We start from the raw sequence: 21,153 nt of genomic DNA on the forward strand, positions 1-21,153 counted from the left end.
TCAAGGCCCTTTCAGTTCCCTGGAAGTGAACCAGGCCCCGAGTCTCTGCCTCTCCCTGGCTGGATCGAAGGGAAATGCAAGGGAAGGAGGGGAGGCACTGCAGATGGCACATCCTGATGCCAGGGCCACTTGGAGGAACCAGCACCTGCAAAGGGCCCAAGGCAGTGGTCCATTACCTCTGGCTGCACATTAGGGTCACCTGGAACTTTACAAACACACACATCAGACCCATCCTAGAATGATGGAATCCAACCCTTTGGGGGTAAAGTTGGGAATGGGTTTTTGTTTAGTTTTTTAAAAAAATTTTTTCAGGTAACTTTAATGCACACTAGGGTTGAAAACCAGTGGTTTCAGTCAGTAGCTCTTAAAGTGTGGTCCCCTAGCAGGATCTCTCTTTCCTAGGAGCTTGTTAGAAATGCACATTCTTAGGCACCACCCTGCACTCACTGAATCAGAAACTCTGGAAATGGGGCCCAGCAATCTGTCTTTAACAAGCTCTCCAGGAAATTCTGCTGGTTTAAGAACCGTTGGCGTAAGGCATAATGTTATTATAAAAAAGCAAGATGTTTTTATGTTACCTGTGAATATAACTGTGTAAAAGTTCAATAGAGGAGATGCACTGAAAAAGATTAGATAAAAATGATGATGGTTGTTTTGGGTTGTAGAATCATAGATGATTTTCTTTTACTTTCCAGATGTTTAGTGATGTCACTATATTGCTTATATATATTCTTTAAAGGTATGGGAAGCTCTGAGTTGTGGCAACGTGGTATTTTAGGTGTTTTGTACTGACTGGTGAGGGAGAGAGCATGACGAAGAATGTAGCAAGAGGCATGGCTCTTGCCAGGGCAGGCCCAGCGGGGCGGGCTTAGCCTGAGGGCTTGTAGCTGCTGGGGGAGGGGCTGGCCCGGCCCCTCCTCATCTCCTTTCATCCCATCCTGTGGTTTTCAGCCCTGCCACACATTGGGGTTACCTGGGAGGTTGTATAAAAACCGACACCTGGGCCCCACCACAGAGAGTTGATCAGAGGGGCTCAGTCATCAGTACAGATAGACAACTAGACCAACCTCCCTAGGCAATTCAGATGTACAGAGAAAATAGAAAACTTCCCTGTCTTTGAGATTTTAAGGAAACCAGGTTATTTTTAAGCAACCCCAGAGGGCAGTGGCCGGGCTGGTGTACAACCCCCAAGAACTCAGAAGCTTCCTGAGAGTAAGACACAAAATCTCTGCTGCCAGGGAGACCCTCACCCCACAGTACAACCAGGGCAGGGTCAGATGGCTTGAGGGGTAAATCCAGACTCCAGGTACCTGTATGACATAGAACAAGTGACAGAGTCTCTCCATGCCTCAGTTTCCCCATCTACAAAATGGGCTTAATAATAGTATCTACCTTATAGAGTGGTTGGGAAGATAGAATGAGCTAATACATGTACAATTCTTTTATTGTTGTTGTTGTTGAATACAGGGACTTGCTCTGTCACCCAGGTTCAAGTACAGTGGCTTCATCATAGCTCACTACAGCCTTCAACTCCTGGGCTCAAGTGATCCTCCCGTCTCAGTCTCCCGAGTAGCTGGGACCACAGGCGCACACCGCCATGCCCAGCTAATTTTTAATTTTTTTTGTAGAGATGGGATCTTGCCATATTGCCTAAGCTGGTCTCAAACTCCTGGGCTCAATCGATCCTCCCACCTCAGCTTCCCAAAGTGCTGGGACTACAAGTGTGAGCCACCATGCCCGGCCTTTACATGTGCAATTCTTAAGATAGCGCCTCCCACGCAGTAAAGGGACCAAGCACCCAGTAAATGTCAGCTGCTGCTCTCCCTCGCTGCTGTCGTTATTATTGGTCTCCCCGGGCCCACTCGGGCCTGGGGTTGAGTTGGGCTGAACCAGTCTTTGAGGATAACTGGGGTAGAACTCAGGGCAAATCGATGCTTCGAAACCTTTTCCTCTCATCATGCACAATACATAGTCTTTTCTCCTGTTCCCATTTCTTCCACTGGCCCGTCCTAGGGGCATGGAGATGAGAACAGCTGCATCCTTAAGTCCAAGTCATTCCAAGATGCCTCCCAGGGTCAGTTTTTATTTGCCGCCTCACACTTAGGGGTCCTCCAGGCTTCCCCATAAGTCAGGCATAACCTGGGGGTGTCCCTGTGTGCTGGGTGGGGGGCAGCCTCTCCTCTGAAGGGCTCCACTTTTGTTGCTTTTCACTGCAGAACGTTTTGGAAATCTAAGTACATTTCTGCTTCTGTCTTATTTTTCTGCTTTGGCAGGTGTGTGTGTGTGTGTGTGTGTGTGTGTGTGTGTGTGTGTGTGTGTATGTATGTATAAAAGAGGGTTGGTCTTATGCTAGGAAAGCCCAGGGACAGGAGTGGACAGCTTCAGATTGTGTAGGAAACATAGCCTTTGCCATTGCTGTACTTCTACCAGATGCCACAAAAGGAGCTACACATGTGAGGGGGACACTGGCCCTCTTCAGAGGGTCACTGTTGTAGCTCCTGAAGCCCCCAGGATGTCTGCACCCCACGCTCTCCATTTATTTCCCTGAGGACAAGCCCGGGACTGTGGAATTTGCTCCAGGGTCCCTGTCCTGTGCTTGAGAAACACTGGAGCCTCCTTGATAGGCCCTCCTGCCACCCCAGAGTCCACTCGATTCGTCATTTATGGAGTCTCCTGCCCTCAAGGAAATCATGGCCTCATCGGAAGAAGCCAGTGCCCAAGGTGACACTCAAACAGAATGTAGCAGTTTCTTAACAGGGAGCCGGAGTACTGTTGGGAGTGGGGAAGACGTGCCAGGAGCACTTTTTGGAGGATCAGAGAAGACATAGTTTGGAGAAGGGGGTTGCTGGTAGGGAAGGCCCTTCCAAGCAGAGACACAGAGGTTGGGAACCACAGACTGCTTTTCCAAAAAGGCAGTGGACAACCAGATCCGGACTGGCTGGGAGGAAGCCTGACCCTCCAGCCAGAGCCCCTCTGGCTGCCTGCATGATCTGAGATCCGACTCTTCACCCAGATCCGTTGGATGTTGAAAATAGCTCCCTGGTCTTTGCTAAGGCACAGGTGTGGGGGTGTCCTCAAGGGTGGGGGTGCTAAGGACAGCTGGAGGGAAAGGAAACCCATGTTAGATGGTGGACGTTACCTCAAACCCATATTTCAAGCCTGTGCAGTGGGTAGGGGAGGCTGCTCCTGTTTACCGTGAGAAAGCAGGCTTAGCTTAGGCGATGAAGCACCAAGTCACACAGGTGTGATCTGTCAGAGCCGGGATTTGAACTAGGCCCATCCGGCTCCAATACCTCTGGCGTTTCATTTCTCCACAGGGGGACTCTTTGCTGACTTTGGATTAGAAAGGTGCCTAATTTATAGTTTCTAAAGTGTCCCCCCAGATGTGATCCAGTTTGAACGTGTCTTAGTGCATTTGGGCTTCTCTAGCAAGATACCGTAGGCTGGGTAGCTTGAACAGCCATTTGTTTCTCACCGTTCTGGAAGCTGGGAACCCCGCGGTCAGAGTGCCGGGAGATGGGGTGTCTGGTGAGGGCCGATTCCTGGTTCGCAGACAGTTACCTTCTTGCCGTGTCCTCACACAGTGGAAAGAAGAGGTAAGCTCTCTCGTGTCTCTCCTGATAAGGGCACTGCTCCCATATGAGGGCTCCCCTCTCATGATCTGGTCACCTCCCAAAGGCCCCGTCTCCAAATACCATCACCTTGAGGACCAGGGCTTCAACATAGGAATTTGGGGGCACTAAAACATTCGGTCCACAGCAGCATGTCCTCCCCTGCTTCCCGACAATTTGTGTCACTTGGACAAACTCCTCCGCCTTCTTGGGCCTCAACTTCCTTACTAGTAATACGTGGTTGCTGACGAGAATGTTCCCCAGGGCTCCCCCGACCCCAGCGCCCAGTGGCTTCTTGGTCTGCACCCCCTTTTCCAGAAACTTCTCCCCATCATGGTCTGTATTTTCCAGCTGCTCAGAAGCGTTTGTGTCCCACCGCACGGTGACCTTCCTCGTGGCACACACATCTGTCTCCTCACACCTGTGATGGACTCTCCTGTGTTTCAGAATGCCCTAGAAAACTTTGTGAAGGTCACTTATTCGATGTCAAGGTGTGAGGTCCTTGACAAGGACATGTGGTGACAGATAGAACTGGGGACCAGGCTCAGCGAGTGGAACCTGGTCGTGTTGCGCTTTGTGATCAGCTGTGGACATTTCATTGACAGAGTCAAGGCTGAGGAGCTCAAGGCTGAGCATCGTCCCCAGCGAAGAAAGGTCACTCCTTGTCTCCTCCCAGACACTGCCTTTTTTATGAAGGCTTTTTATAGCCCACGTTCTCAGGAGTAACTTTGTTCTTAATTAAGAATTCTAATTTTAAAGTGAGCTCTGACCTCTTTCTGTCCAGAATCCTTCTAGTGCATTTCATGAGTAGAAATTAAGATCTTGAAAGCAGGACATGAGGTCAAGTGAGACGCTGATCCTCAGGGCTGTGCTTCAGCATGGGTGGGGCCGAGGTTAAAGGGTGTTTGGACATTCCTCCCCAGTGCAACCTGTGGGAGGAAGCAGAGGGAACACAATGTCTCCTTTAGAATTTGGAGAATTAGGAGTTTGGCAAGGCAGGTCTCTGGACAGAAGCTGATTTACACTAAAAAGCCTATTTCTTCTGGATGTCACCTTCAATGTGGTACCTGGAGCCCGCAGGCTTAGGTCAGTGAGGAGAATGATCTTTTCTATGACCCTACTCAGGTGCTGAGGACACGTACACACAAATGTGTGCTGCAGACCGCTGGAAACAACCCAGGTGCCCCTCAGCCAAAGAATGGGTAAATAATGAATAAGTAAACTAGAACTGCATGTGACGGTATGAAAAAAGTCTCAAAAATATGATGTTGGACAAAAAATGCCAAGCAGGATTGAACAGGTTAATACTCTTTATGTAAGGGTTGAAATAAGCAAACAATGTTTATATATTGCCTATGGCTGCAAACAGGTGGTACAAATATAACGAAAGGCAAAGGAATGATGAATGTTAAATTTGAGAGATTGGTCCCTGCTGGGGAGGGAGGGGAGCTGAGACCTGAGTGGTGTTCACAAGGAATGTCAATGGTTTTTCGAATGTTTTCTTGAAATGGTTGGTGGGTATGTGCATTTTAAAATATTACTTATATTTCTGAATGGCTGAAATACTTTGTAATGCTAAAATTTGTTTTTTAAAGAAGAGGGAGAACCTTTCCTAATCAGTTTGATCAGTAGTTTTAGTTATAAGGAGTTACTAACTGGATTTTCTGGGCCTGATGAACTTGACAGTTTGCTCTTCTCCGACCTCTTGTCTACATTGATTATGGCCACTTTATTGTCCCTTTGTATTAGCACCAGTGAGAAGGCATGAAACCCCTCACTTGGCTACTTGTTAGCTTGACGAGCGGGGTGTAGAGATGATGCACTAATGGAAATCTTCACATTTTGAGCATATTTTTGTCGTTGATTACAATGTTTTTTTTTTTTTTTTGAGACAGAGTCTCACTCTGTTGCCTGGGCTAGAGTGCCGTGGTGTCAGCCTAGCTCACAGCAACCTCAAACTCCTGGGCTTAAGCGATCCTACTGCCTCAGCCTCCCGAGTAGCTGGGACTACAGGCATGTGCCACCATGCCCGGCTAATTTTTCTATATATATATTTTAGCTGTCCATATAATTTCTTTCTATTTTTAGTAGAGACGGGGTCTCATTCTTGCTGAGGCTGGTCTCGAACTCCTGAGCTCAAACAATCCGCCTGCCTCGGCCTCCCAGAGGGCTAGGATTACAGGCGTGAGCCACCGCGCCCGGCCTTGATTACAATGTTAATAGCCAAGGTTAACAAACTTGAATTCTGAGTAAATCCATAAGAATCTCCTGCCAAACTAACGGGCAGGAGGGAGTGATCTTCCTAAAGCCACTGTGCAAGCCTTGCTCTAGGCCCCCTGACCAAGAGAGTGGTTTTGATGCCTTGTTCTGAAATCGGTGTTTGCTTTGCATTAACAGCATGGCCGGACCCCCCTGCATCTTGCTGCCAATAAGGGCCATCTTTCTGTGGTCCAGATCTTGCTGAAGGCTGGCTGTGACCTCGATGTCCAAGATGATGTGAGTAGAAGCCATCATTCTGTCAGGGGATGGGTTGGCAGGGGAGCTTGTCTGGCCTGAGATCCACAGCACAAAGTGTGAGCAGCTATGAGGGTGGGAGGTCGTAGATGCTCTCCCAGCACTTTTTAGCTGCATCTTCGTCTGTGTGGTGGCAAGAACTTCCTCTTGAAGACCTGCCCTGAGACCCATTCTCCGTAGCAAGTTTGGGAGTAAGGGGTGGTTCTCCCATCGTGCTGTCATGGTTCATTTTCTATCTGTTATCATGCAAGTGCAGAGCCTCCAAGGGCATTTTGCCTGTGTCCTGTCTCAGTATAAAGGAACACACACACTCCAGTGAGTGGGGGCAAGCCCTGCTGGAAATGTGTGTCAATGCCCAAATTTACCATTGGAGAAAAGGTGGGGCTTAAAAACTTAATTTTTTCCTTTTCTTACCTTGATTTCTCTTTGTCAGTGTGCATGTAGTTGAAAAGAACCTATTGGGGGGGGGGGGGGACACAGATCTCATTGAATCCAAGAAAAAGGAAGCCTCCAGAAAGAGCTTACTCTGGCACTAAACTGTTATTGAGAGATGGCTACCAACCAACTCAGCTCTGTCCATCCAGATTATCCAGAGAGGGACTCTGATTGGCTCCACTGGGGTCAATGGCCAATCCTGTGTCAGTCAGCATTGGTTGATGTGGGCCCACATAGTACGTTGAGTTGCCCTATTGGGTCTCAGCAAAAGGTAGATTCTCTAAAAAGGGATCATATAAATTGTCCTCCAATGAGCTCTTAGGAAAAGGTCCTATGATAATGTGATTGGAAACTATTTTCACAAATGCTCTCAACTTCTAATTAGTGTAGTGTAAGACTCTAAGTAATAAGAATTTGTGTGAGCAACTCAGAATCTTGGAGAGTTTGCACCTATCCTAACCTCTTCCAGATTCAACTTTAATAACTGTATATAAAGAACGTTATTCAGAATTTCAGACTTTCAGATTTGCTTTAGGGTATAGTTTGCTAAAGTGCTTCCAGTTTTCTTTGGGTTTCTGTGTAATGTCCTAAAACTTGGCAAACACATTTAGAAGTAAGAAGGATAGCATTTGCAAAAAAAGAACTAAATATGACATTGTTTTGTGCATGTGCAGAAGGCCATCCAGTGTCTATCATAAATCTCTGGTTATCTGGAACCTGTTGAGTCATCAAAGATGTTATTTTCAAAAGATGCTGATTTAGCTTTAAGCTGTTGATTTCTACCTTGGGTCATAATATTTTATTTTTCTGCACTGTAGCCATCACAACTTTCCTCACTGTATCATAGCCTTAGATGACAGGAGCAAAAATACAAGGAGAGAGAAGAGATTCTGACTAGAGAAAAGGCAGGACATTGAGTTGCTGGTGCAAACACGTTGGGATGCATCCGTTCTTCTCTTTGAGTAATTGAAGCCCTCACTTGCCACGGTGGCAAGGCCACAGTGTCAGGCATGCTAACCTGTTCCAACCCAACACTGCTGCCTCAGGTCCTGAGTATCATTGTGTTCTCATGCAGCAAAAGCCACGCTGCTTTCCTAGAACTGCTGCTGTTTACATTAGGCAAGGCAGGAAGTAAAACATGCAGGAGTTCTCACAAGGTAGCCAAGATGAGACGTGTTGGTAGAAGGAAAGCCAACTCTACTTTTAGACAGGAACACTTTTATCTATTGGAATTATTTATTTTCTTGCATCTTTTCCTTGCCCTAGACAGACAACACATACATTGCTTCTCCCAGATAAATTAAAACAAAACAAAAAATGTGTAAAAGCAGTTGGGAATAGAAAAGGTAGAACTGGCTGTCACTGCTTCTGCATTTGCCAGTGTACGATCCGGGCCCGTCTTCTGTGTATTTGCCATGCCTGCTGATGATCAGCTTGGAATCCATGCGAGAATTTCAGGAAGAAAACTCTTTATGTGTGCTCTTTAAGGAAGCTGGGAGATTAAGTATTGGAAATAATCATTCCAGAAGGAACTTATCTTGGATGGTGGGTAGAAACGGAGAATGTTAATGTTGTGAAGAATTTACTCCTAACTTCATATTCTACAGATACTGATCTTTATGGCATGGTAAGGACTGAGAATTAGTTGAAGAATGACCTCCAGTGGCCTGGAGTGGGATTATTATGAATTTCAACCTGTGGAAACCAGTTCTTTAGAATATGCTACTCCGGGAGCAAATTCTCTCTCGCTTCCCGCCAATCCTGTCAACCCTCACTGGAGCGCTGATGCCGTCTCCGATTGGTTCATGAGCAATCACACAGCCCCCACCTCAGACATAGTCCAGGACGTTGTGTCCACAGTAAAAGACATGAAGGAAGAAAAAACTAAGAAAAAACACAGAAGAAAGGATAGGAAGGACCCTAGAAGATCAGAGAGAGAAAAAGAGGTCAGCAACTTGCTTTGCACACCTACCCTGTCTTGAGCTTCCTTACAGCATGTCTGCCTGTGCCACCGGGGCCGGTTCCCCCTGAAGAGGGGCACACTGCACCCTTGCATGACTGGGGTTTCTTCCACGAGCTTGGCCTTGGCATCTGCCAGCACTATGCTCACTCTTTCTCACCATGTAGGAAAGAAAAATGACAGTATTTCAAAACTAAGATTCAGACTTCTGAGGTACCCAAGCTCTTAAAATCCCAACGTGAGAAACACTGATGTATCAGAAACACTGAGAACTGGCAGTTCATGTACTTTTGCAAATGGGTCAGCACGTTCTAAATCAAAGCGCCAAATTGCAAGATTGGTGGCTCTTCAAGTTTCCAGCTACAGCATTTTTCCTTCTTCTTTGTAGTTAATCATTCAACAGATGCTTCTTGGGTGCCTGGAGTGGCTAAGACATTGTGCTAAGCACTTAGCTTGATGACACCATAAAGAGGCAGCTTCCTTGAGGCAGCTTCTGCCCCATTAATTGGCTTCACAGGTTGGAAGCAGCTTGGATTGAGTCCAAACAGCCTCGACCATTTGAATTCTGGCCCAACCATGCTACCCCTGAATTAGCTAGTTATCCTAGGCTTGGCTAATCAATAAAAAGAGGGAATTTGATGTTATGACACTTGGTGCATAGTAGGGGCACAATAAGTATTCACTGAATAAATATTGAGTAAACGCTGTTGACAGAGCTCTACTTTTCCCAGTATTTTCTTTTCAAAATTTCAGAACTTCAGCCAGGCATGGTGGCTCACACCTGTAATCCTAGCACTCTGGGAGGCAGAGGCAGGAGGATTGCTTGAGCTCAGGAGTTTGAGACCAGCCTAATACAGAGAAATTAGCCAGGCGTAGTGGCTCGCATCTGTAGTCCCAGATACTTGGAGGCTGAGGCAGGAGGATCGCTTGAGCCCAGGAGTTTGAGGTTGCAGTGAGCTACGATGACACCATTGCACTCTAGCCTGAGCGACAGAGTGAGACTGAAGCACACTTCAGAGTGCAACAAACTTTCAGAATTTCATGGTTGATTTAGATCACATTATAAGGCTTATGTTAAGGTTACTACTTGGGTCTGTTAGTATATATTAAGGACATATCTTGTTCTTTTCTGTGTCATATGTCAAAAAGGAAATGTTTCAACAGTAAGTTTTATAGGAAGAGTCAATTCGCAGGTAACTGACCCTATTTCAGCTGAGGGCCTCAAGGTGTTAAATTGTTTGTGTTGTGTTCCGGGGAAGATTAGTTCTCAGATGATAACCTGAGGCAGCCCTTTGTTGATGTGTTTTGTGTCTCAGAGCCTTCAGTTCTTGCCTTGGTAACTTAGGTGGCTGGATGGTTTTTAAAAGCTGGAGAAAGTGTATTGCTCAGTGCTCCAGGGCCCTTTCAGCTGGTGGAACTAAGCAAAGCTCATGGTCCCGCAAAGGATGGCTGCTCTGGTGGGGAAAGGCTGCATTTGGCCTGACAGCAGTGTTTATCCGATGAGGAGGCCGGGACCCAGGCCCAGAATGAGGTCTCTGGCTGTGGGGAGCATAGCGGGAGGGGAAGTGGTGGCCCAGAGGTGGGCATTGTGGTCTGAGGTCCCCCCAGCGGAAGGGACATGCAGGAGACACCTGTGCCAGCAGCTTAGCACAATTCGTGTTCTCACTGCAACCTCACAAAAGTCATTAGTTCCTTTGAGTCTTGATAATCCATCCAGAAATTTTCTCCTGAGGTCTGAACTGAAAGTTAGATTTAGCTGCTTGCCTTGAACCAAAGTTTCTCTAAAGGAAAGTACCTTGAGAGAAGCAAATACAGTAGATTGATGGTGAAAGCAAATAATAAATTATGGTGCCATGCTGGCTCCAAAGCTGTCTCAATCATGATTTAGTGGGCAGCTTGTGAAACATGATAAAACATTTGACCTAGACCAAGGCTTAGGTTAGACTGTGCCATAACCAGCGAAGGCCCTTCATGCGATAATTTGTACAGCAAGAGTGTGCTCAGGGTTAATGGCTTGTGGCTCACACTTTATAAACAGCACACACAGAATGGTAAGTTTTGTTGTATAAAAATATGGTTCTGATGGGTCCAAAGAATGCCAGTTAGAGCACGGGCAGTTTGTGGGAATATTAAATATTAATTAGAAATCTGACCAAGCTAGTACTGCCCTGAAAGAGTGGGCTGCGATCCCATGGTGCTTGCTGAGAAGGGAGTGCCGTCTTTCTCCGCGGGTCAGTAATAATAAAGTGCACTTGCGGCCCATTTTGGGAAAAATCATCACCATTTAGTAGGGAAATGGGATGTCATGGAAGTCTTATGAAAGTGTTAAAAAGTTAAGACTTGGGGAGTCTCATATGATTGCTTGATTGGGTATCAAGGGTACCTCATCCGGAACTGCTTCCCGAGAGGGTTGAAGTGGCGAACATAGTGCTCAGCCCACCTCCTGCAGCCACTGACCCGGTGGCCGTGTTCTTCTTTTGGCCTCAACAGGGTCCTCTTTGAATAAAGGGTTGGGAAAGATGGATGGGAAGAAAACCAGTAAAAGGCTAATTTATAATGGGAACAATAGTTTAGGATTCTGAAGGGAGGGTTGGTGGTGGCAGTTCTGAGGGCAGTGGATGCAGTTATGGCAATGGGGCTGCATGGCCTGACCCGTCACTGCAGAAATCCCTGAAATTCTACAAATGAGCCGTGAGAAAAGATTGCGTCATGACAGTTCCATTTCTAGTATGTTGTCACTGTTCAGACTTTTAATAAGTAGAGGTTTTTCTTGATGCTAAAAGTTATATGTATTAAATAGAAAAAGTTGGAAAAATTGAAAAGTATAAGGAGAAAAAATCACTTCCACTTTTGTATTTTTAAAAAATGTATTTATTTGAGACAGAGTCTTGCTCTGTTGCCCAGGCACGAGTGCAGTGGCATAATCAGCTCACTGCAGCTTCAAACTCCTGGGCTCAGCCTCCTGAGAAGCTAGGACTACAGGCATGCACCACGCCTGGCTAATTTTTTAAAAAAATTTTTTATAGAGGTAGGGTTTTGCTTTGTTGCTCAGGCTGGTCTCAAACTTTTGGCCTCGAGTGATCCTCCCACCTTGACCTCCCAAATTGCTAGGATTACAGGTGTGAGCCACCACTCCCAGCCTCTTGTGGATTTTTAAAGGGAGACTTCTTTAGTTTTAAGAAAGTAAATTTGAGTTTTAATTAGGATTGTTTTTTTGTGTGTGTGATAAAACATACATAAAATTTACGATCTCAATCATATTTAAGTGGGTTCAGTAGCATTAGGTACATTCACATTGCTGGGCAACCATCACCACCATCTATCTTCAGAACTGTTTTTCAGATTAAATGATTTTAATGTGCATTGTTGTTTGTTATAGATCCCAAGGGGGTTAGTAAGTAGAACCACCATGTCATTAAGGTTGTGCTAAGGTAGCAGTGCATCCTCTTTAAACAATGTGTTTTCTGTCTTCTGTGGTTTCCCTTTCCTCTCTTGGGCTGAGGATCAGGGATGCCTGGAGTGTCCCCCTGGGGTTCTACCAGGAAACTTCATTTATGCAAAACTCCTACCAACCAAACCATGGAATCTAAGGGAGGGAGGGATCCTGGGGACCCTCAACCCCTTGTTTCACAGGTGAGGAACCTGAGACCCAGCCAGGTGACAGGTCCCTCCTAGAGCAGTGCCTAGCCCAGGCCTCCTGAGCCCCTTGCTCGTTCCTCTCCACCAGAAAATGTCCCCACTCCTCACCATATCCCCTTCCCAGCCTGGACCATGGGCACAACTTGAGTTTGTGTCAGAGATCAAATGTGCTCGGAGTCTTCAGAACACTCTTGTTACAGTCTTGACCCTCTTACCTCTGGGGGTGTTTTGTCCTCCTCTCAACTGCAATTAGGGAAAGAGTCAAGTTCCCTTTGGTGCCTAAAAGAGAAAAACGGTCACTAGTCCCCGGAAATCTGATCACAGAGAGAGGGCTCAGAATGCGGCATAAATCAGTGAGGAGATGTTGTCATGAAATATCAGAAGAGGCTTCTTAGAAATAAGCAGTGATGGGCTGCGGGCCCTCAGTCCTCAGACGAAAGAGAGTGAAACTTTACGTTGCTCTTGGTTAGCACAAATCGATGAACAAGTTACATACCTGTCATCAAATCATGAGTGCTACTAAGTGACATAGCTGGACAGTGACTCTACAAGCCAGGAACTCAGGGCCTCCGTAGGTAGTAAAGATTCCAGGCATTACTGGTGTAATTGCATAGCACACGCAGTCTGGCCCTCAGACCTGCTCTTCATACCTGTGACAGTCACATCCCCTGGAGTGGCAGGAGAAGGCCTGACCCTCATTCAGAGGTCAGCTCTGTGGCTGAGGGCCACGTAGGTTTGTGAACAAGATTGCTTTGCTGGTGTGCATTGTCTACTAACAAGACCACAGAGCCCGCCTTGCCCGTGGTCACCAGGCCCTGCTGCGGATAACCACCTGCTCCGCGTGGGGACGGGAGGAGTCCTTGGGCTGATCACTGCTTGTGCCTTTGTGCCCCTTTGCAGGGAGACCAGACTGCCTTGCACCGAGCCACGGTGGTGGGGAATACGGAGATCATCGCGGCGCTCATCCAGGAGGGCTGTGCCCTGGACAGACAGGACAAGGTGAAGTGGGACGCTCGGCTTGCTCGCTGCCCGAGGCAAGGGATGCAGGCGGCCGGGAGGAGCTGGAAGACCCTGCTCCAAAAGCTTTTGAGTGCTCGATATGTGATCTTTCCTACGTCTTGCTACTCGTGACTTAACATGATGATATTAAGTTTCCTTTGAAAGAGTATCTGGTATCCCAGCCAATTATATTTTTTTAAAAAATTCTTTCCCCTGTTCTGTGGCACCAGTAACAACCACATAAATCTAAATGATAAAGAAAAAAACCTCTAGAAATAAGGACCTATGGAGCCTGGATGGGGGTGGGGAAGGGATGTGTCCCCAGACCTTCTGTTTTCTTTTTGGTTTAAGTGCAATTCAGCCTCTGCTTGTATTTTTAAAACAACTTTTCATTAAAGTATAATATGCATACTGAAAAGTGCAAAATCATAAGCTTGCAGCTCGATGAGTGTCATTGGCTGAATACACCTGTGTGAGCACCCAGGGCAAGAAGCAGCACATTCCCTGCACCCGCAACCTCCTCGCACCTCACGCCCTCTTCTGGTCAGTCCCCCTTCCCTGTTGCTTCCTGCTGCTGCCGTGGGTCTCTCTGCCCGGGCCACACATAGCTGATGCCATTCCCAGCACCGCCCAGCCCCCTGACCTTTTGGGACCCTCGACTGCCCCTTGTGGGTGTCAGCAGCATTAGTCCTTGTCTCTTCTGTGCATATTTCAAGCTGTTTCCAGTACAGGTGTGGCTGAGTAAAAGCCGAAGCCAGAGCCTGGGTGCACTTGCAGGATGCGCCTGCACTGGCCCCGGCTGACCGCCCAGAACCCTGGCCTGGAACAGTGCAGGGCTGTCTCTACCTTCCCTCTCCATGCCCCCCTCCTGCCCCCGGCCCCACCCCACTCAATTCATTGCATTTAATATTTCTTTTTTAAAAAATAATAAGTTGAGCAAATATGAGCTGTATTTGTTAATTGGTCTTTATTAAAGAGCTACACATTGAGGACATTTGTTTATCTTACTTCCAAATCATTGTTTCCTCAGTGCCTGCTCATTAGTTGTTTGGGGCCCTGAGCCTTTTGGATTAAGCTGGATGAGAATAAATTTTAGTGAAAAAAAAGTCAGGGGAGAGCTATCTGTCGTGCCCCTGGAACTTGTGAGGCTGGACTCTTCCTTTGCCCTGTCACGACAGGGTTTCTCTGGTGCCAGGAGCAGCACAGACCCTGAGAGGTGGGGGTGGGAAGGAACAGCATGCCGTCCTGATGTTGCTTTCTGTAAACAGGAGCTCACAGAAATGTGGATGGGCCTTGGAGTCTTCCTCACCTGGGGCTCCCAGAGAGACTTAGCCCTAATGCCTAAGGCATCCATTGGACGTCATGAATTCATTTTTCTTTTGTGCATCTGGAATGAATCTTTTTATGTACCACTCCTGGGAGAATGGGGAAATGACCACTCAAATCATTTTCTGGACTCCGTGGTCCAGATGAGGAACGCTGCTTGAAAAAGGCCCTCTGGTGTACCGTAAAAATCCCCTGTGATGCTCAGTTATTGATTATAATGAGAAGAATTAGGCCTTGGGTAATGTGCTTCTCTCTCGTGTGTTCCCTAGGACGGGAATACGGCCCTGCATGAAGCATCCTGGCACGGTTTCAGCCAGTCAGTCAAGCTGCTTGTTAAAGCGGGAGCCAACGTGCTTGCCAGGAACAAGGTGAGGCCCGGCAGGCACTAGAACGCCTCATTCGCAGGTGAGGATGGCTGTGGGTTTCCCTCGCTGTGGGAGCCGCCGCTCCGTGAGCAGAGGGAGAGCACGGAGGGTCACGTGGAAGCCGGCAAGGTCGATTCCACCCAGAAGTTCCATTTGCAGAGAAGGCTAGAAGCAGATGCACGTTCTAGGTCAGGAACAAGTCTACCAACAGCATAAAACCCTGCTGGTGTGAGAGGCCCCCCTGACTGCTGCTGGGAACCTACATCGGATCACTGTCCCCATTGTTTTGACATTCCTAAAAAAATACAGCACTAAGGAGTTGATTTTTTTAAAATATCAGCAAAAGAACTGTAAAATGCTAAGACCCAATATGAGCAAGAGTGCGGGGCAGTGGGCTCACTCTCTGATGCTGCTGGGAGAAGTGTGACGGCAACAACCACCTCTGGGAGGCAACTTGGCAAAACAAATCGAGAGCCTTAAAAATGGCCCTATCTTTTTGCCCAGTAACTATTCTTCTGGGACTCTCTTCTAAAAAAGCAATAAAACATGCTTGTAAAAATTTACCCGCAGGGATGTTCATGATAGCAATAGTTACGATATTAAAAAAATGTGGGGAGGGGCATTTAAAATTGTTCATTCATTCATATAATAGAATATAATCAATATTAAAAGCATAATTTTGAAGATAGTGCTCTTGATGTGTTAAAGAACATGACAAAAGGATATAAAATCATATGTACTATGTGTCCCAATGCTTAATATAAATGTATATATTACAAAAGTAAGCATGGAAGGATAGCACCAGAATGGTAACAGTGGTTATCTCTGGGGATCGAGGCTATGACTGATTTTTATTTTCTTTTTATTAATAGTTTTGTACCGTTCCCAAATTTTCCAGATGAATAGATTATTTCTTTTACAATTAGGAGAAGAGGCATATTTTATGTTAAAAATAAAAAAGCATTGTCAGTACCTGTGGGATATTTGCAGTAGAGGTAGAAAGGGACTACGGAAGGGCTTGTCCTCTTTTCTGTCCTCGGATGGCCAGGCTGGGTCTGTAGCAAGGGATGGATGGGGCCCGAGGGTTTCCCCACAATGCACTGGGGCAGTTGGCATCAGGGGGTGCAGGGATGGCTTCATCTGGTAGTGGTAGGGTAGTAAGCCAGCCATGCTAGAATGGGACTCTGGGTGGCAGCTGTAGTAGCCTCCCTAACACACACACACACACACACACACACACACACACGCACGCACGCACGCACACACAGTATGTATACAATTTTGTGGCCAAGTCAGATCTGAAACAATAGCATCTCTAGCTTATAACACCTACACACAAGATCTTCAACAGCAATGTCAGGCAAAAGATGTAATATTAAGCAGCCTATTAGAAATATGCTCCATCTATGGAGTGACTTCTCTGGAGCTTGCATGTGCAGGAAATAGAAATGAAAGCTTGAACCTCCTCAGTGAACATAATCTACATGGGGAGCAAGAGGACCCACGTCAGTGGCTTTGACCCCCTGTGAAATCTCCTGGCTCTCTCTGCTTTTCCACTGGCTCATTGAAGAGTATGGTGAAGCCATCCCTGTGCTCATGGAGACAGGAAAAGAGTAATAATGTTTCTTCTCCTTCTCTTCCTGCCGTCTTCCCTCTCCAGTCCCTCGTCACTTCTTAGGATGTTTCCTTCAAGTCTGACACCTGTCCCTCTCTTTTCATGCTCATTCTTAAGTGTCCCTGGGTTATTTCAGAAGCCTCAACGTAGACCGACTGGCTGGAGTCTAGTCCCTTCTCCATCCTGCTCTTCCTCTGCTCAGGAACCTTCCAGTAAAGCCCCCCCAGCCTGATGCCATCTGGAGGCCTCTCCCAGCCCACTCCAGAGCTCTTCTCTGCCCTTTTCTCAGCACACGCCCCTGTCATTCTCAGAGTGGGGCTCACCGTCTCCTGGTGCCCACCCCCTCGGGGGTAGCCTACTCCTCGTTTCTGCCCGTAGACCCCAACCCAGGCCCCTAGGGCCTCTCACTCCCTGAAGGAACATCATGTTGTTTCTGCAGCTCTCTCTTGGCGCCGCACACGGCTTTGTGCTGTCATTTACTGGTCGTTTCCTATGCTTCCCTCATGGGTCAAAGCTTCGGGGAAAGAAGCAAGTTATGCGTCATGATATTGCAGTAGTGCCCGGCTCACCGCTTGGCAGGCTGGCGACTGCTCCATTTCTTCAAAGTGCTACATGGTCTGGAACCTGAGTTGGTGTGTAATTACATTTTCTTTTTATACCAACTCTGAGAAGTGAATGGTCCCGATTAATGGATAAGTGAGTTTAAGCTGGGAGCCAGTAGAATACTTGACTAAGACAGGATTCATGTGTGACACAATTAGGGCCATAAACTAGCCCAGCTCTGTCTGTTCCACCATCCTGCCTCCTGTCCCATGGAGGGCCCCAAAATATTGTGGAAAGCCTTGGGAAGGGCAGGTCAGGTAACTCACGCCGGGACTTCTATGTCCTGCACCAGCCACAGCCTCTAGGGAAGCCTTTAAAAACATCCTTCTTATTCAGCAAATACAGCCACTCCTGTCTGGGAAATCGGTACCCATTACTCAGGATAGGGAAAAAAATGCCTGCTACATTGATCTACCCTAGGTCACCTTTTTTAATGTTAGATTTTAAGTATAATTTACATGCATGAAGTTCATCTTTCTTAGGTATGAAATCATATTCTATGAATTTTGACAAATATATACGGTTGTGTAACCAACACCACCAGATATAGAATGTTTCCATCACTCCAAAAAGTTCTTTACTCTAATCACCCACTCCCAGCCAAGGCAACCACAAATCTATTTTGCCTTCTCAAAAATGTCATGTACATCAGTGGTCTCCAACCTTTTTGGCACCAGGGACTGGTTTTATGGAAGGCAGTTTTTCCACGATGGGGGTAGGGTGGGGGTGGGGAGGCAGAGCTCAGGCCATGATGCGACCCGGATCCTAAGAGGCCATGGACTGGTACCGGTCCACAGCCCAGGGGTTGGGGACTACAGATGGAAATGGAATCACATAGTATGTAGCCTTTTGTGTCTGACTTCTTTTACTTAACATAATGTTTTTAAGATTGCTTTGTATTGCATATATGAATAGTTCACTCCTTTTTATCGCTGAGTAGTATTCCATTATATGGATCTACCACAATATGTTTATCCAAACTTGTGGTCTTCCACTTTCTTGACCCAAATGCTCTTCTACATAATTGATGTTTTCTTACTGGCAAAATCGGCTTTGGTATGCTTCTAGGACCACCAGATTTCTTTTATTTCACTCATTTATTCAGGACATATTTAATGACTGCCATGAAGCCAACAACTTGGAGACCACTTGGGAACAGGGTGTTTGAAATGTGGGCAGATCCCTTGTTGAGAACTAAGCTAGCAGTGGCTCTCCACCTGGCTGCACGTCGCACTCCCCTGGAGGACTTTAAGAAAAACAAAAAAAAAAGAAAAGAAAGAAAAAAATCAAACTTAAGGAAAACCCTGAAGACCAGGCCTAGAGTGACTGCCTGTCCCGGTTTGCCCCGGGCTGAGGGGTTTGCGGGAATGTAGGACTTTCAGTGCTAAAACTGGGACAGCCCAGACCCCCACCCCCAAGGCCAAGTGAATCCAGGGCCCTAGAAGGGCTGCAGCTGTGACCGATGTTTCTTAACAGCCCCCAGGCGATTCTAAGGTGCAGCCAGGGTGAGAACCACTGAGCTCACTAAGCCCTCAGGCTTACAATCCTCCACATTCCTGGAGGTAACAGTAGGAAAAAGATCTGCCCAGGCCAGTTAGAGCTAAGATTATCAGAAGAGGTAAGTGAACTGGCCATATCCAGTTTTCCTCCATTAAAAAAACAAAACACCTCATCTCTCTTTTTCAAAGGTCGAGAACCTAACACCCTGCAGTGTCCGCAGCCAGTGCTGTGAGAGGTGGTGGGGAGGAAACTAGGTGAGGGAAGAGTGGTAGCAGCTCTGAGCCCTGGCAGCTGCAGGCCCGAGCCAGCGTCGCGCTCTGCGGGACATACACCGAGCTGTGCGTGTGACCCCCTGAGTGCTTGCAGGCTCTCGGATAACACGAGATCTCCTGTCATGCCGCCCCCTTTTCTGGTTACTTTTCTAGGGTTTATCAGTGGCCTTGCGGGCCCTACTCTCATAGACTCAAAAATTCTGTTCACGTTGTGCAGTTTTCCTGCAAGATTGCTGTGGACGTTATTCTGACCCTTGGTTGTCGCCGTGACGTGGCATGTTGAAGGTAGAGGTCAAAAAGCAAAACGGTCTCAATCCGTATGCTAAGTGACAGGTGCAGCTGTATTGCCTGCTAAGTGGGGCACCTTGTTCATAGTTCAGTTTTTTTTAATTTCAAAATATTAAGGGGGTACAAATGTGTTTGGTTACATGGATCGCTTTTGTAATGCTTGAGTCACGACTATAGGTATGCCTGTCCCACAGATAGTCTTCATTGTACCCATTAGGTAGGTCTTTGCCCCTCTCCCTCCTCCCCATAGTTCAAATTTTGATGTTTCAAGAAACATACAAGAACGGATTCGAAAAAGGCTCCACTGCACAGGTAAGGAATTCAAAGCTGAGCATTTGAAGGGCCTTGCCCGGCGGCTTTCAACTAGTAAGTGGCAGAGCCAGGACTCGGAACCAGAGTTTTATGATATGCAGGACTCTTCTGCCTGTTTGGATTCCAAATTAAATGTTCTTGCCTCTGAAGCCCCCCTGCTGGGACCGCCGATCAGGAGGCAGAGACCGTGAGCGTTGACTTTTTTCCTCCTGAGTAAGTATTGCCCTTCTGCAAGGTGTATAGGTTTGTGCAGAAGCGGGTTGCTAACGTGTCCTCCCTTCTCTCTGCCTGTTTCCAAGGCGGGGAACACAGCTCTGCACCTGGCCTGCCAGAACAGCCACTCCCAGAGCACGCGCGTCCTCCTGCTCGGCGGGTCCCGTGCCGACCTCAAAAATAATGTGGGTGAACAAAACTGGCTTCCCTATGCCCCTCTTCCCTTGTCCCCCTCTTCCCCTGTCCCCCTTTCCCCATCTCCCCCTCTCCCTCTCTTTCTCATCACTCCAGAAAATAACCCCCAAAGCATACTTGAGTATTAACATCTATTATAGAATTTAAAACATAAAAAGTGTTTGGGAACTATCTCTAAAGTATTCATTTTTTTGCTAATTTCCTAAGGGGTCATTTAGGTGCATGAGAAGAGAAATATTGTTTTTCTCCCATCCTTTTCCCTTCGCTCAACTTTGGTTCATTTTATCATTTCTTTATAGTGTGTGTCTGGCCAGTGACAGTCTAGGAGCCTGTTAAATGTTTTGAGAAAGTCTCCACCCATGTAGAGTGTTGTATTATTATCAGCAAATACGGGGTGATGCCGTTTACAGGGGAGGCCCTGTGACGCCCCCGCCCGGTGTCTACAGAGGGCAGGCCCTATCGATTGCTGAGGCATCCTTGCGACAAGCTGACCTGAAAGGTGGCAGGAGTATCCCTCCTTCCTCCCCAACAATCCGTATGTCGTCTGTAAATCCCATGCCCTAGCCACATCAGCAAGAAAATCTGGGGCTTCTCTCAAGAGTGGCTTCAGCTGGGGGTCTCCCTGTTTGGGGACAGGCTCATCTAAGACTATTCTAGAATGTTCTGAACCTCAGCTTTAAGCTTGGCTCCTTCTTAATCCAGGGGAGAAAGTTGAGCTGAATCGTTACCGTTCTGTAGACAGAGCTAGAATGAAAATGTCAAGAGGACACTGCAGGACATCCCCACTTTCTGTCTCCAGTTTTGTTGCCTTTCTGGGAGCAGAATTCCCTCCGTGCCCGCTAAGAAAGGTGCTGACCCTGAGTTTCTCTGAATGCCCTTTTTTGCTCCCATGGTTATTTCCTCATCAGCTTCCCAGGCTACTTCGCTTCATACGGGATTTTGGAGTCCTACCGAAATGGGATGCTCTTGAATTTTGGGAGACACATGTGCTCTTAAAATTTGACAACTTACCCTGCTACCTGTCCTCTCAGCCACAGTGGACCTGTGGGGGGAGAGGCTCGTTTCCAAAGCAGTGCCATTGGCCTTAGTTCACGTTACTCCAGGCCTTTTGTGTTGTAGGGGAGGCCAGGGCCCGTGGAGCCTTATCGGGTGCTGAGTAAGCAGACCTGCCCCCCTTACCCCTTCTGAAGGTCCGGAGGGGAACAGACATCTAGTTTCATAACCATGAAAGCAGAGAGTCTGTTTGGCCACGTGGTGGTTCTGCACAGGCAGAAAACAAGCGGAGCTGCCCACAGTAGCAAAAGAC

The 21,153-nt window shown here is 47.2% G+C and overlaps 1 protein-coding gene across 7 annotated transcripts in view; it reads left to right on the forward strand.

The window, feature by feature from the left end:
* Positions 1-21,153, forward strand: part of ANKRD6 (ankyrin repeat domain 6) — a 164,273-nt gene that overhangs the window by 126,828 nt on the left and 16,292 nt on the right. For 5 of the 7 annotated variants that reach the window (XR_006733538.1, XM_045544020.1, XM_045544021.1 and 2 more), the window contains exons 1-5: positions 6,093-6,107; positions 8,168-8,506; positions 13,060-13,158; positions 14,754-14,852; positions 19,739-19,837. Coding sequence is in view for 6 of the 7 variants with exons in the window: in XM_045544020.1 (XP_045399976.1) it covers positions 8,213-8,506; positions 13,060-13,158; positions 14,754-14,852; positions 19,739-19,837 (591 nt within the window). In the remaining variant the exon portion in view is untranslated. Of the gene's footprint in view, positions 1-6,008; positions 6,108-8,167; positions 8,507-13,059; positions 13,159-14,753; positions 14,853-19,738; positions 19,838-21,153 lie in introns of those variants that run through there. The other 2 variants (XM_045544022.1, XM_045544024.1) reach the window with 1 other exon arrangement.

Source organism: Lemur catta, chromosome 2 (assembly GCF_020740605.2).
Source record: "Lemur catta isolate mLemCat1 chromosome 2, mLemCat1.pri, whole genome shotgun sequence".
NCBI classification, from domain to species: domain Eukaryota; kingdom Metazoa; phylum Chordata; class Mammalia; order Primates; family Lemuridae; genus Lemur; species Lemur catta.